The 12098-nt window shown below is 51.4% G+C and overlaps 1 protein-coding gene across 2 annotated transcripts in view; it reads right to left on the bottom strand.

The window, feature by feature from the left end:
* Positions 1-948: 948 nt before the first annotated feature.
* The window catches only part of ELMO2 (engulfment and cell motility 2), a 35799-nt gene continuing 24649 nt past the window's right edge, over positions 949-12098 (bottom strand). For both annotated transcript variants that reach the window (XM_019749701.3, XM_019749704.3), the window contains 11 exons: positions 9747-9869; positions 9295-9429; positions 8636-8740; positions 8435-8543; positions 7862-7998; positions 6590-6753; positions 6355-6467; positions 6084-6191; positions 5247-5329; positions 3605-3682; positions 949-2470 (listed from right to left, as the gene is read on the bottom strand). In XM_019749701.3, coding sequence (XP_019605260.1) covers positions 2270-2470; positions 3605-3682; positions 5247-5329; positions 6084-6191; positions 6355-6467; positions 6590-6753; positions 7862-7998; positions 8435-8543; positions 8636-8740; positions 9295-9429; positions 9747-9869 — 1356 coding nt within the window. In that variant the 3' untranslated portion in view covers positions 949-2269. The remainder of the gene's footprint in view (positions 2471-3604; positions 3683-5246; positions 5330-6083; positions 6192-6354; positions 6468-6589; positions 6754-7861; positions 7999-8434; positions 8544-8635; positions 8741-9294; positions 9430-9746; positions 9870-12098) is intronic.

Below are 12098 nucleotides of genomic sequence, written 5' to 3'. Positions count from 1 at the left end.
GCTCTTATTCATCTTGCAGGATGGATTAAAAGGCAGAACCAGCAGAGAGGGAGATCCATTAGGAGGCCAGGGCAGGCTAGGGTTGCAGACTGAAGCCCAGATTGGTGCTTTTTGCTAACTCCCCACCCCCACCCCAACCCCCCCAGCCCCTTCTGGGCTCTGGCTCTAAGACTGGCTGCAAACATGGATCCTTACAAGTGACTCAGCTGGGCTCCCTGGCTCCTCTGAACAGAACGCTCAAGACCAGAGTGTAAGCAGTTCATTATGCAAACCAATGCTGTCCCCCACCCCAGCTGGCATTTCGCAGGCATTAGTTCATTTGGCCCTTACCAGTCACTTACAATGGCACCCATTGCTGCCCATGGTCTTGGCTTTATTTAATCCTCAAGGCTTGTGCTGCTTGCACTTTCTATGCCATGTGAAAGAGCTTGTCCTCGCCTCCTTCTCTCAGAGGCAAGAGAAAGTATCTATTTTCATCATCGCCCTCATTCAAGCTTCCCAGCTACCAAGGCTGAGGTTTGGAGCAACAGCCTAAAACACCAGCTGGAAGGCTGGGCACTAAGCACTGCAACACACATGGTGCAAACCGTGTCGTCTTCGTAAGGCACAAGTATTCGAGCTGTTCCCTGGCTGTGTCCCTGGCAGGGAACAGAGGGTGGAGATGTTCTCGGGGGTGTACAGTCTGCTTTCCCTGCTGTACCCGGCAGGCCTGAGCAGAAAACACTTTGTCCTGATGTGCCAATCTGTGAACATCCTTACCCAGGTGTGTGTGTGTGGAGGCGGCAGGGTGTTTGAAGAGGAGAAAGAGGCTCTTGGGAAGCGGCTGAGGGCTCCAGCTGGAGCTCCCCAAAGTCTCCCAGACACAATGATATGAAGGCTTATCAAGGGGAAAGCTCCTTGGGCAGAGAGCAAGTCACAGAGCAAGAGCTGTTAGCAGGAACCACAGTCTGTACATGAAAGAGTATTTATTGAAAACATGGTTACGGACAGGAAGCTCTTGGTTGCTCTCAGGTTACAATCTTGGTTCACAACTGGAAGTGTTACTTTTCTTCTTTTCTGGCCTCCAATTTTATTTTCTCTCAAACATACCATCCTAGGATTGGTAGCTCTTATATAAATATATATACACGTCTGTATAAGTATGGCCTATAATAAAGAAAATATATAGTACACTCTTCATCGGGCAGTACCTACCATGTCAGGCCACCAAGACCGAATGCCACTGTGTTCACTATGTCCAAGGAGAGAGGCTGTGCGTGTGGTTTATAAGCGCGGCAGCACCAGGGACGCCCCATTGGCACAGCTGTGGCCGCAGCCAGCTCCCTGAAATCATGACCAACGGCAGGGACCACAGCACTGGAATGGGGAGGAAGGGAAGGCAAACTTCCTGAGGTCTGGAAAACCGGAGGAAAGCAAACTAGAGGGGGCTGCAATTCAGGGTAGGTGGGAGATTTCTCCCAGAAGGAGGAAGAGATATAAGTATGGGGGCAGGGGAATGGAATCGAGTGACCTCACAACAGTTTGGGCCCAGGCTCCTCTGGGCGCTCTCAGCAGAGTTCCTTGAGACTAAGAGGATGGGACTTAGCCCTCACGTCTTTGACTTGCCAGGATGAGAGACTGAGAGCTTGGAGAAAGAAATTTCCATCTGCCCAGACAACTGCGTGGGCAAGAGACCTGGTGTCTCCAGAGATCAGAGATGTTAGAGCCAAACCCCAGCAGCAGCAGCATAGTGGCCCTTGGGAGGCCGAGGGAACCCTCACAAAGATGGCCAAAGCGCGGGCAAGCCTCTACTTAGCTCTGAGACACAGATACGGGTCTCCCCAGGGCAGCCTCTCCACGGCTCGCCACACGCCCAGCGTGTCTGTCCTCTGCAGGAGGCCTCTCCGGGGCCAGCTCTTGCCCACATGGGGATCCAGCCGACTGGAGAGCAGGTTCAGGAAGAAAAGGTGAGTGGCTGTTGTTAAACACAGCTCAAGAAGCAGTTTCTTGGCCTGGAAGGCAAGGCTATCTGCTGTTCATTCCTCACAGCCCGAACCCAGGCTCCACAGTGATGGGGCGGGCAGGGCAGCCTGCGCTTGTGACTGACCCACGGTGGGCAGGGACCAAGGAAGCTCCGGGTGGTCTGCGGTGGGTCTGAGGAATGGTTGGCATTTACCGGCCACCACGGTCACTACAGATTCTGTACAAGCGGAAGACAAGGCACCAGACTGTGAGTGTTTCTCTTGGGCCCCAAATCCCTTCCCGGGCACCGCGGCGTCTGGCTCCAGGCTCAGCCATAGTGATAGACAAAGTCATAGCTGCTGGGCTCCTTGGGCACTGGCGGCGGGGCTTCGGGAATCTGGATGTTCTCCAAGTCCAGGAGCCGCAGCTTCATCTCCATGCTCAGCAGCGTGTCCAGGTCGCTCTTCGTCAGCTCGCTGGACATGTCCTTCCCCAGAAGGGCACTGAGGCCGTCGATCCAGATGCAGTACTGGGGGGGGGGGGGGGGGAGCAAGTGGCAAAACGTCACATGGTGGCGCCTGGTCAGCAGGAGGCCCTGCCAAGGTCCCTTTTCTAGGAGGACCCACACCAGGCTCCTCTGGGCCTCAGTACAGGCAAATCGGAGTCGGGATAATAGCACAGGTAAGATGGGAGGTGGTCATTCACTTTCTCAAAAGACCTTTTGGTGTTTATGAGGGACTGACACGCAAACCTCCTAAGATAACATGAAATAGGATTTTTTTAAATGCAGTTAAAGAATACAGCAAAAACGAGACCTGAGAACTGGCGCATCAAGGAACTGAAATTGCCCCTGAAATTAGTCTTGGGGGTGGGGAAGGGGGGAGGGGAGGAAATACATATTAGGTGAAAAGAGCAGGACACAAAAGGAACCACGGCGGAACCTCAATTTTGTTTCAAAAAACAAAATTAAAAAAAAACAAAACAAAAACCAGTCAATACATTAAGTACTGGAGAAACTGAACTTGAGGGAATAACAGAATTCTCAACCCATCCTTCCCTAACTCCTCCTGTTCCATGCTTCTCGTGCTTCAGCCCACCTGGCTCTCCACCTGCTAGTTCTCCATTTCTTCTCAATAAAACCCAGCTGGCAGCTCAGGCCCCTGACTAAGCGGCTCCTGCCCCAGAGCCCCGCCCCTAGCTTCCTCTGATGGCTCTTGGCGATCAGCAGACATGTGTGGTCTCAACCGCAGTGACTCATTTAACATCTAGCATCTTCCAACACTGCAGATGAGCCCAACCCTGTGTCAGTAGGACCGGACCCGTACGGCCGGATCCACTACATGTGGAAGGAGGAGCCCAGCAGGGAGGACCTGTCAGATACATTGGGGAAGTGGTTACACAGAAACTGCAAAGGGACAACTTCTGCCACTCCCAGGCAAATAAGTTATCCCTGGTTGGCCCTGTCTTTCTAGTGACAACCTACAGCTACTGCTGAGGAGTCCCTGGAGAGCCTGGCTCAGGGGGAAGGACCCCCAGGTGACAGATCCTCGGCTATGGCTATGGCCCCCTGCCTTTACGGGCACGTTCCTGCTCTGCCCACTCCTCCCCTCCAGCTGAAGTGTCACAGGGAGGGCTCGCTGTCCAAGGCAGTGCCCCTGCTCACCTCATACTTATTAGGTGCAATGAAGTTTAAGGTCTCATCAGGGTCATACAGGATGGAGAAAGCCAATTCCAACACCTCCTGAAGGACAAAGGTTTCGGTTACTTGGAGCAACGGACTGGCCTGGGCTCTGCACACCGAGATCTTGGCCAAAGTCCTAGTAACTTGGCACCATCACCAAATGTGCTGATTCAGATGTGACCCAAGGCACGCACGTAAGAGTGGCTGGAGATGGGGCCCAGTGGGGATCAATCTTAACCTACCCACTCCCCACCCAAGTCACGCCTACGATGTGGTGATTCCTTTAAGACTGGAGAAGCATCACTCCTCAACACTCAGGAGCTTTGAATGTCAGAGGCTAAGACTGTGTATCACCTTAAATATGCATCTTGGTTATTAAACTGAAAGTCTCAACAGTTTAAAAAAAAACCACAACAGCAAAAGCAAATTGTGGCCAAAGATGGGACAATTTGAGCATCAACAACACAACTGTAGTGAATTGAAACAAATATAATTTGCTTAAACCCTTGAGTTCATACTAATACTAACAACCAAACCAAAATACACACAAAATTGGTCACTGTTGGATGCTACCAGGAAACTACCTCTTTGTGTTAAAAGTGGGTACATAAAAGGAAAGAATCAAGCATTTATCCTCCTTTCTCATCACTGGGAAACCAACAGCGATGATGGCAAGTTCCTCTTTAGAGAAGTAGTTCAGTTAATAAATGAAAAGGACTGACTGCATTAGAATATCACTCGTTTGCAAACCTGAATTGACTAATGGAACGAGGCACTGAGCACCCCCGTGTGCTAACATCACAAAAAGAGAGACACCACATGTTATGTCTCTTGATAAAACACAGTATCAGCTAGGAAGTGTCTTAAAAAAAAAAAAAAAAAAGGTCAAGCCTGAACTGGATCAAGCCTCTAGATCTCTCTACCAATTTACAGATCTGGGACAGAGGAACAAGTTAAATGAGACCACGGGGAGACAATCAGCAAATTTCAGAGTCTGGGAAACTACCCAACAAGCAATCTGGTTTCTTCATCTAATAAACTGTGAAGAGAAAAAAAAAAAAAGATGGAAAGGAAAAGATGGAGGGGGAACTTACGAATTAAGAAACTTAGAAGACTAATCATAATGTGTTAGCCGTTATTTGGATTCTGATTTAGCAAACAAAATGGGGATGTGTATACGTGCATATATACGTATATTTACATATTTCTATACAGAGAAATTATGACATTTATAAGATAATGAGTGGAAATAGAAACATCAATGGACTCTCTGACATTCAATAACAACTTTTTATTTCTTCTTAGGTGTGATAATGGTACTGTGATTATGCTAAAAGATTATGTTTTAATCTAGAGATACATTCTAAGTATTTACAGATGAAATGACGCAATACGTGAAGTTTTCTTTAAAGTAATAAGGGAGAGAGACAAGGGGGTGGGTAGAATTTGCCATGCGTATATGGGGGTTCTATCTACTTTTGTTTGTGTATGTTCAGACTTGTTCTTCACTGAGCACTCAGGACTAACTTGAAGAGACAGAATGAGGGCGAGAGCACGCACCGTGACTGTGACCGAGCTCTCCAGGTATCACTGTGATTCAGGCTCAGGACTGCTTTGCACTCACCTTGTTCTGTTTCAGAGCACTTTTCTCTTTCATGTGGGGACAATCTTTCCCAGTGACAATGGCCTTAATGTCTGCAACAGGAACTGAGAAGTGAAGGGAATTAGTCTCTGGAAGCGTTGTGCTGAAGCTGGCTGTTGCTCTGGTGCTAGAGAAGCCCCAGCCCCCAGACTCAAAGGGCTGTATTAGCTCAGGGAGCGGGGCCTTGTATTGTCCCGTCCTCCGTGGTCACTTCCCATGGACCATGGCCTGCTGGGCTGTGTCAAATCTAACTGGGAGTCAGTTCAGGGCTTTTGGATTGTCTCCCCAAGGCACGGGGCCTCTGCCACTCACCTCACTTGCACTTCACAGTAAGGACGATGACAACGCCACCACAGCAAACAGCAGTGGCAGCACCTACCAGTTTCGCTTGCTACCTGCTCGCCACTGTTCTAAGTGCTTTACATACACTCACTACTCGTTCAATCCTCGGATGGGGGAGGTGTGGCTACTATGCCCACTTGACAGAAGAAACCAAGCAGAGGGGAGAATGAACTTGCAATGAATTGGAATTAGCAGCAAAGCCAGGATTTGAATCCAGGAAGTCTGCTCTTAACCACCGCCTTTCAACTTAGTCTTGTATCTCCCTTTATGATCTGCAAAACCTATCTCTGATCTCACTGAATTCTCCAAACAGCTCTGTGAGGTAGGCCAGGGAGAGGTGACCTGTGACAGATGAGGAAAGGGGCCCAGAGTGACAACTGGCCCGAGACCAGAGAATCTGTTTGAAACAGCCAGGATGAGAACTCTCCTGACGTGGAGTTCAGCTACCAGGACACACCAACAAAGAAATGAACCTACTTTTCTCCTGCAGGGATTCAAATGTCACCTCCCCTTGAGGGTTGTCATCCAAGTCACCATAGTGTAGGACCTTGTGGTTCAGTGCCAAGCGGCAGTACCAGAAACGCTCTGGAACACAAGGGAAGCCAAGCAGCTGAGCAAAAAGACACTTTTGGGCAAGGCCTGGGCATGCAGAGGGCAAAGGATGGCTTGTTCCCTGCCTGCTCCCTGCAGGGTCCACCCAGGCAGGCTCCCTGCCTGGGCAGTGGCTCCGGGGCCCAGGACCCCTTACCTTGCCTTCGGCGATTCCCAATCTTCCGGAAGCTGCTGCCCTCACAGAGTCGGTTCAGGCGCTGCTGCTTGATCAGCTCAAGGATCTCGGGCTGGATCTTCTCCCTCAGCTCCCTGGGGGGGACGTGCACCAGAGGGAGGCGAGGCTCAGCCGGGCGCTTTTGACAGAACGCAGAGCTGGGGCTGCCTACCCCCCCCCCGCCCCCCCCCCCCCCCCCCCCCCGGATTGCACTTACACAATGGGTGGGGACTGAAAGTCATCCTGGCTCATCCTCTCGGACTGGCGCAGTCGCAGAATCTCAGAGTAGCTCAGGCTTCGCAGTTTGCTCTTGAACTGATCCAGAGAGCTGGGCTTGGAGGGCAGAGCGCGAGTGATCTGCTCTCGGACCACCTGCATAACCTAAAGGGAGAGGAAGAGGGCGGCCACTTCGCGCCAGCTCTGACACATGGACAGGCTGCCATGGCTCTGCCCTGGCCCGGGGTCTGCAGCACAGCAGGAACTACAGCTATCTGCCGGGGGAACAAGAGCACCCATTTTCTAAGGCACCCTTCTTTCACGGTTATTTAAGACAAAATGACTGATGCAGACAAATGCTTCATTCCTTATACATTTCAATTAGTCAGCGGTGTGGTGGAATGAGCATAGGTTTCTGGAGCCAGAGAGAAATGGGTTCAGATCGTGACTCCTAATCTGTTCCTGGAGCAAGTCACTTAAGATCCTCAGATCTCCATCTACTCTTTAGAGCAAAAGAAAGGAAGACGGATCTTCTGACACCTGTTGCCTGAAGGATCTGAGGAGCTACAGGGAGGCACGGAGCCTGGCACACTGTATTCAAAAACGCGTTACTTCCCCTCACACAACAACAGGGAAAGAAAAAACCAGGACATCACACTGCACGTCCAGTCTGCGCTCCACCAATGAAGGGAAAATCTATAGGGAAAAAAAGACTAGAGGGAAACACATAAAATTACCATCACCAGGTGGTGGAATTACAGAATACTTTTTCTTCTTTGTACTTTCCAAATGTTTTACAATGAGAGGACAGCTTCAAAATACTCGGCTCCTAGGCGATCAGCTTTGGAGGGCCCAGCGGTGCTCTACAGAGACGGGGCCTCGGGAAGCCTCGAAAATGACTCCCATGGCTCGCATGTCAGTCTCTCTGACCTCTCCCTGACATTCCCAGTTCCCAAAACTGCAACAGTTCCTGCACACAGTAGGTGCTCAGTAAACCACAGCTACCATTGCTATGCTTATCCTCTTGTTCCCTAAAGGAAGACAGGCGGGGCAAGTACTGTCCCCACTAGGCAAATGAGGAAACCCCAGCACCAAGGGGAAGACAACTACTCAAGGTGACAGAGGACCGAGCCTCTCCAATGCCTCGGCCTTGTGACTCAATGCTGCAAAACAAGCTGGTTTTCCAGCTCAGGGATGCCCCAGGCGCTGGCCAGCTGTCACAGACTGTCACAGGTGGTGTCCGCCTGTGGCCGCAGAGCTCTGCGACCCTGACCTTGTTGAAGTCCTCGGCCGTTGCCCTCATCTCCTTCCAGGTCTTGTTCAATAGCTGGATGCAGATTCCGAAGAGCTCCTCAAAGGCTCGGTCGTGGGTGAAGAACATGGGGTGGTAGTCGTTGCGCCCTTCGTTGGCTGTGGAAGCGGAGAAATGGGGAAAGGCTGAGCTGGGGGCTCCTGCCCAGGACCTCCGGATCCTCTGCCCCAAAGCCGCCTGGAACAAAACCTGAGCGAGGACTGGGCCCAAGGAGGGTGGGATGGGCCCCTCCCCACTTCCTTAGCTTTTTTCTCCGGGGCACTTGCTCTTGGTCTGGCTGTACCATGTCACAGACTCAGCTAGTCCTTACACACGGGAGGAAGTGGATGGTAGCACAGCTCTCGAACCCATTCAAACTGCCAGCTCAAACAAAGCAAGAGCCAAGGTCCCTATTAACAAGGATAAGGTGGATTACAGCGCATGCAGGTGGTTTTTAAAAAGCAGCCCCACGGACACCTAACTTTATAACCTTGTGCCTCACCAGGCTCCTGATTACAAGGCCTGGCTGAAGGAAGAGGGGCTGCACCGACTTACGTAGTTCCCCAACCTGGAGGATTTCACAGAGCATTTTGGTGAGCTCGATGGCACTGCGGCCAAAGGGGCATTCGTGTTTGTCTTCTCGGCTGCTGTTCTCCAAGACGATCTGGGGGGGAGAGGCAGGCAGGAGGAGGGAGGTGAGGGACGGAAGCCAGAGATGTGGCCCCAGGACCGAGAAAGCTGGCCCCCAGCCTTTACCCGGATGTAGGTGTCCTGATGGACTTTAGCCAAGTACAGCATGTTGTCCAAGGCCAGCATTCCGGGAGGAGTCTGGGTGAAGTCCAGTGCTGGGTTGATATGGTTCTGGGCGCATAGAGAAAACAGATTTGAGACTTGGTAGTCTCCCTGTGTGCAGTGTGACCTGAGGGTTGGCCGCTGGCATCGCGTGCCTACCTCTATCCTAATGCCCACCCCACCACGACTCTGAGATCTTGACCACTGAGCCGCGGCTGACTCATCTTGACCGCAGCATCTAGCACACCGCTGGGCACTGAGTAGGTTCACAATAAATATTTAACTGAATTAACTCTATCCTCTAGCTATATCCTATCACACAATACTCACTGCAGCTTTTCAGAGAACCCCCTGCTTTGGTGAGAGGTCCCCTCTCTACCCTCTGGCTGACCTCCTGGGCCTTCCTACAGATGGGTTTGTTTCACAGACCAAATGTTGCACATGAACTTGTGACTCTGCCACCGCCAAGGCAAATAAGGGGCAAGGCCCTTCCAGCTTCTTAGTGTTATCTCTGCCAGGGCCACCGCTGCGAAGGAGGGGTTCTCGGGGCTCTGTCTGGATGGGCCCTGTGACTTCCTGTCAGGGGAGAAGGCCCACCGACGTCCGTGCTTGGGGAAACTCACAGTAAATCCCAGCATTTTGTAGTCCTTGGTATACATGGCTTTGCGTTTTTCAGTCCCACTCCCAGGGACGTTGCTTGGGTCAGACTCTGCGTCAAACGCAATCCTCCGCAGTTCGAATATAATGTCTCTCTGAGCCTGCCAGGTGGAACCGACAGACAGTCAGCAGGTGATGAGCCAACCAAGGGAAGCGGGCAAAGGAAGGCTGGTCAGGCTTTTCTGGGCAGACTCTGCCTTAGCAGAGGAGGCTTGGCCCAGAGGGTCACCCAGCAGCGCGAGATCACAGGGCGGCACACAGCGAGGTTTCCCAGAGCAGACACAAACCATTCTGCAGACTCAACCAAGCACGACCCCTGGCACGTGCAGGCACCCAAGACACAGCCTGAGGGTGGGATGAACCACATCAAACAGCACACAATTTAAGCCAGGACAGCTGTGCCCCACTTAGCACCTACCTGGTCATTGGGGTCCATCTTGGTCATCATCCTTTCTTCCAGAAGGTTAAAGGTCAGGACTTGCAGGACATACAGCTGATGGGCCATCTCGGTTTTGATCGGGCGGTTTCCCCGGATCACATGCTAGAAAAAGCACAGCAGGGAGCAGGGGGCTGAACTGATGTTCTCTTATTGAAGCATCACATCCGTGCTGGTGAAGAAAAGGACGTGTGCTGGGCAGGGAACAGGACTTTCCTCCCACACACAGGGACTTCATGTTCTGGAAGCGGACGGAACATGAACGGCTTGATTCAGGCAGAGATGATTCACTGCGGGCCCAGAGGGCACCATCCTGTTTCCTGCACCCCCCTGGCCTGGGACGGTAGATTGAAAGGTGGAGGTTGCACCCGGCCACACCAAAGAGGATGGAGGCTGCCCCGTTAAGGTTATGATACGGGCGATCAGCAGCGGGACCTGACTCCAACCGGGTAAGTAATGACTGGTCCCAATCAGGTAAGGAATTACTAGTCTCAGTTTGGACCAGCCCCACTTCAAGTATTCAACAGCCTCATGTGGCTGGTTAGTGGCTACCAAAGCGGACTGCGTAGGGCTAACGTGATGGCTCACTCAATCCAAGGCAATAGACAGCATGCACGGAGAAGATTCGCTTGTAGAATTAGACACTATGGATCTTTTATCTTCCTTTAGAAAAACAAAATGCTTTGGACGGCCTCACCAAGTAGAGAGGCTTTGGAAAAGGTCCTTTTTTTGAAGTGATATCAAGACACCTACACAAAGGGGGGATCCAACACTCCTTGGCCAATGCCTGCACTCCCCCGCCCTTTCTCATCAGTGCATGGCCCCTCCCTGCATCCCTCGCATTCCCATGTCCCGCCCCTTCCTCCAACTCTGTCCTCCTCACTCTTTCTCCATGGCCCCATCTCCCCCCACCCCAGTTCGTCACCCCCTCCCTCTGTCCCTCTGATGCCCACCCCTCTTCTTCTCTCGTGCTGTCTCTGTCTTTTCTCTTGCACGCTCCGTCTCCCTCTGGCCCCCCAGGTGGATCGACGCTTTGTGCAGTTCTGGTCTCCAGCTGTCCTGTTCTCACTCCCACACGAGCCTGCGCTTTCCCACTTGTATCCCTCTTGTGTTTCTTGCCCCCGCTCTTTATCCCACCACCATCTTGAATCCCGTCACTCTTGGTCTTTTCTCCCCAAATGAGACTCTTGTCCAGTGTCCCACACGAACCACCTCATGTCCTTCGTGTTCTCTTACTCAGTCCAGCTGTGTCTCTAGAGCTGTGCTGTTCAATACGGTAGCCACCAGCCATACGTGCTTATTTGCATTTAAGTCTGTTAAAATTAATTTAAGTTCAAAATTCGGGTCCTCAGTAACACTAGCTCCGTTTGAAGCTCAAGGGGCACACGCGGCTCGTGGCTACCACCCGACGACAGAGCAGATGTGGAACATTTCCATTAGCACAGAAACTTCTGCTGGACAGCCCCGCCCTAGAGCCGCTAATTCACGATCAGTATAGCTTTCGAGCTCCCTTTAACTTTGAGATCAGCTCTCTCAAGAGCCTGCTCTGGCTTGAGATGGTTAGGCCTGTGCAGTCCAGTTTGGTAGCCTCTGGCCACAGGCAGCTGCTAAACACTTGAAATCTGGCTAGTCCAAAGTGAGATGTGCTGTAAACGCAAAATATACACCGGACCACAGAGCCTTCGTAGGAAAAAGGAAAATAGATGATATTTTGTTAATGTTTTTCCTCTACTGATTACATGTTGAAATCATACTATTTTGGATATATTGGATTAAATTACATATATTATTGAAATTAACTTTCCCTATTCCTAGTTTTTAATTTTTAATTTTTTTTAAAGGAAGGTATTTCTTTTTTTAAATTTTTATTTATTTTAAGTGTGTTTTTCCAGGACCCATCCGCTCCAAGTCAAGTAGTTGTTTCCATCTAGTTGTGGAGAGTGCAGCTCCCAGTGGCCCATGTGGGGATCGAACGGGCAACCTTGTTAAGAGCACCGCTCTCTGACCAGCTGCGCTAACCGGCCGCCCGCCCCCATTCCTTTTTATAATGTTGTTGCCACACGTGGCTAGTGGCTCCCATTCTGGACAGCGCTTCCACAGCTGCAGAAATTTCTATTGGACAAGGCTACTCCTATCTCTTACTAGAGGGTGTGCTAATGCCCTCATGCGCTCTCTCCTGAGCCCTCTCTAGCTCCGTGTCCCGTTCGCTCCCTCTGTCTCTTTAGCAAGAGCTCTCTCCTCTCACTCAGCCTCAGTGTCTCTCTCCATCCCCCCAAGCTTACTTTTCATTCTCTGCTGGCTTCCCCTCCCCACCCAGCTTGCCTTCCTCCCTCC

Source organism: Rhinolophus sinicus, chromosome 13 (genome assembly GCF_057876585.1).
Source record: "Rhinolophus sinicus isolate RSI-liver-muscle chromosome 13, RSI-T2T, whole genome shotgun sequence".
Lineage (NCBI taxonomy): Eukaryota > Metazoa > Chordata > Mammalia > Chiroptera > Rhinolophidae > Rhinolophus > Rhinolophus sinicus.
The sequence above is the reverse complement of the archived record's forward strand: the minus strand, read 5'-3'. Positions and strand labels throughout refer to the sequence as shown.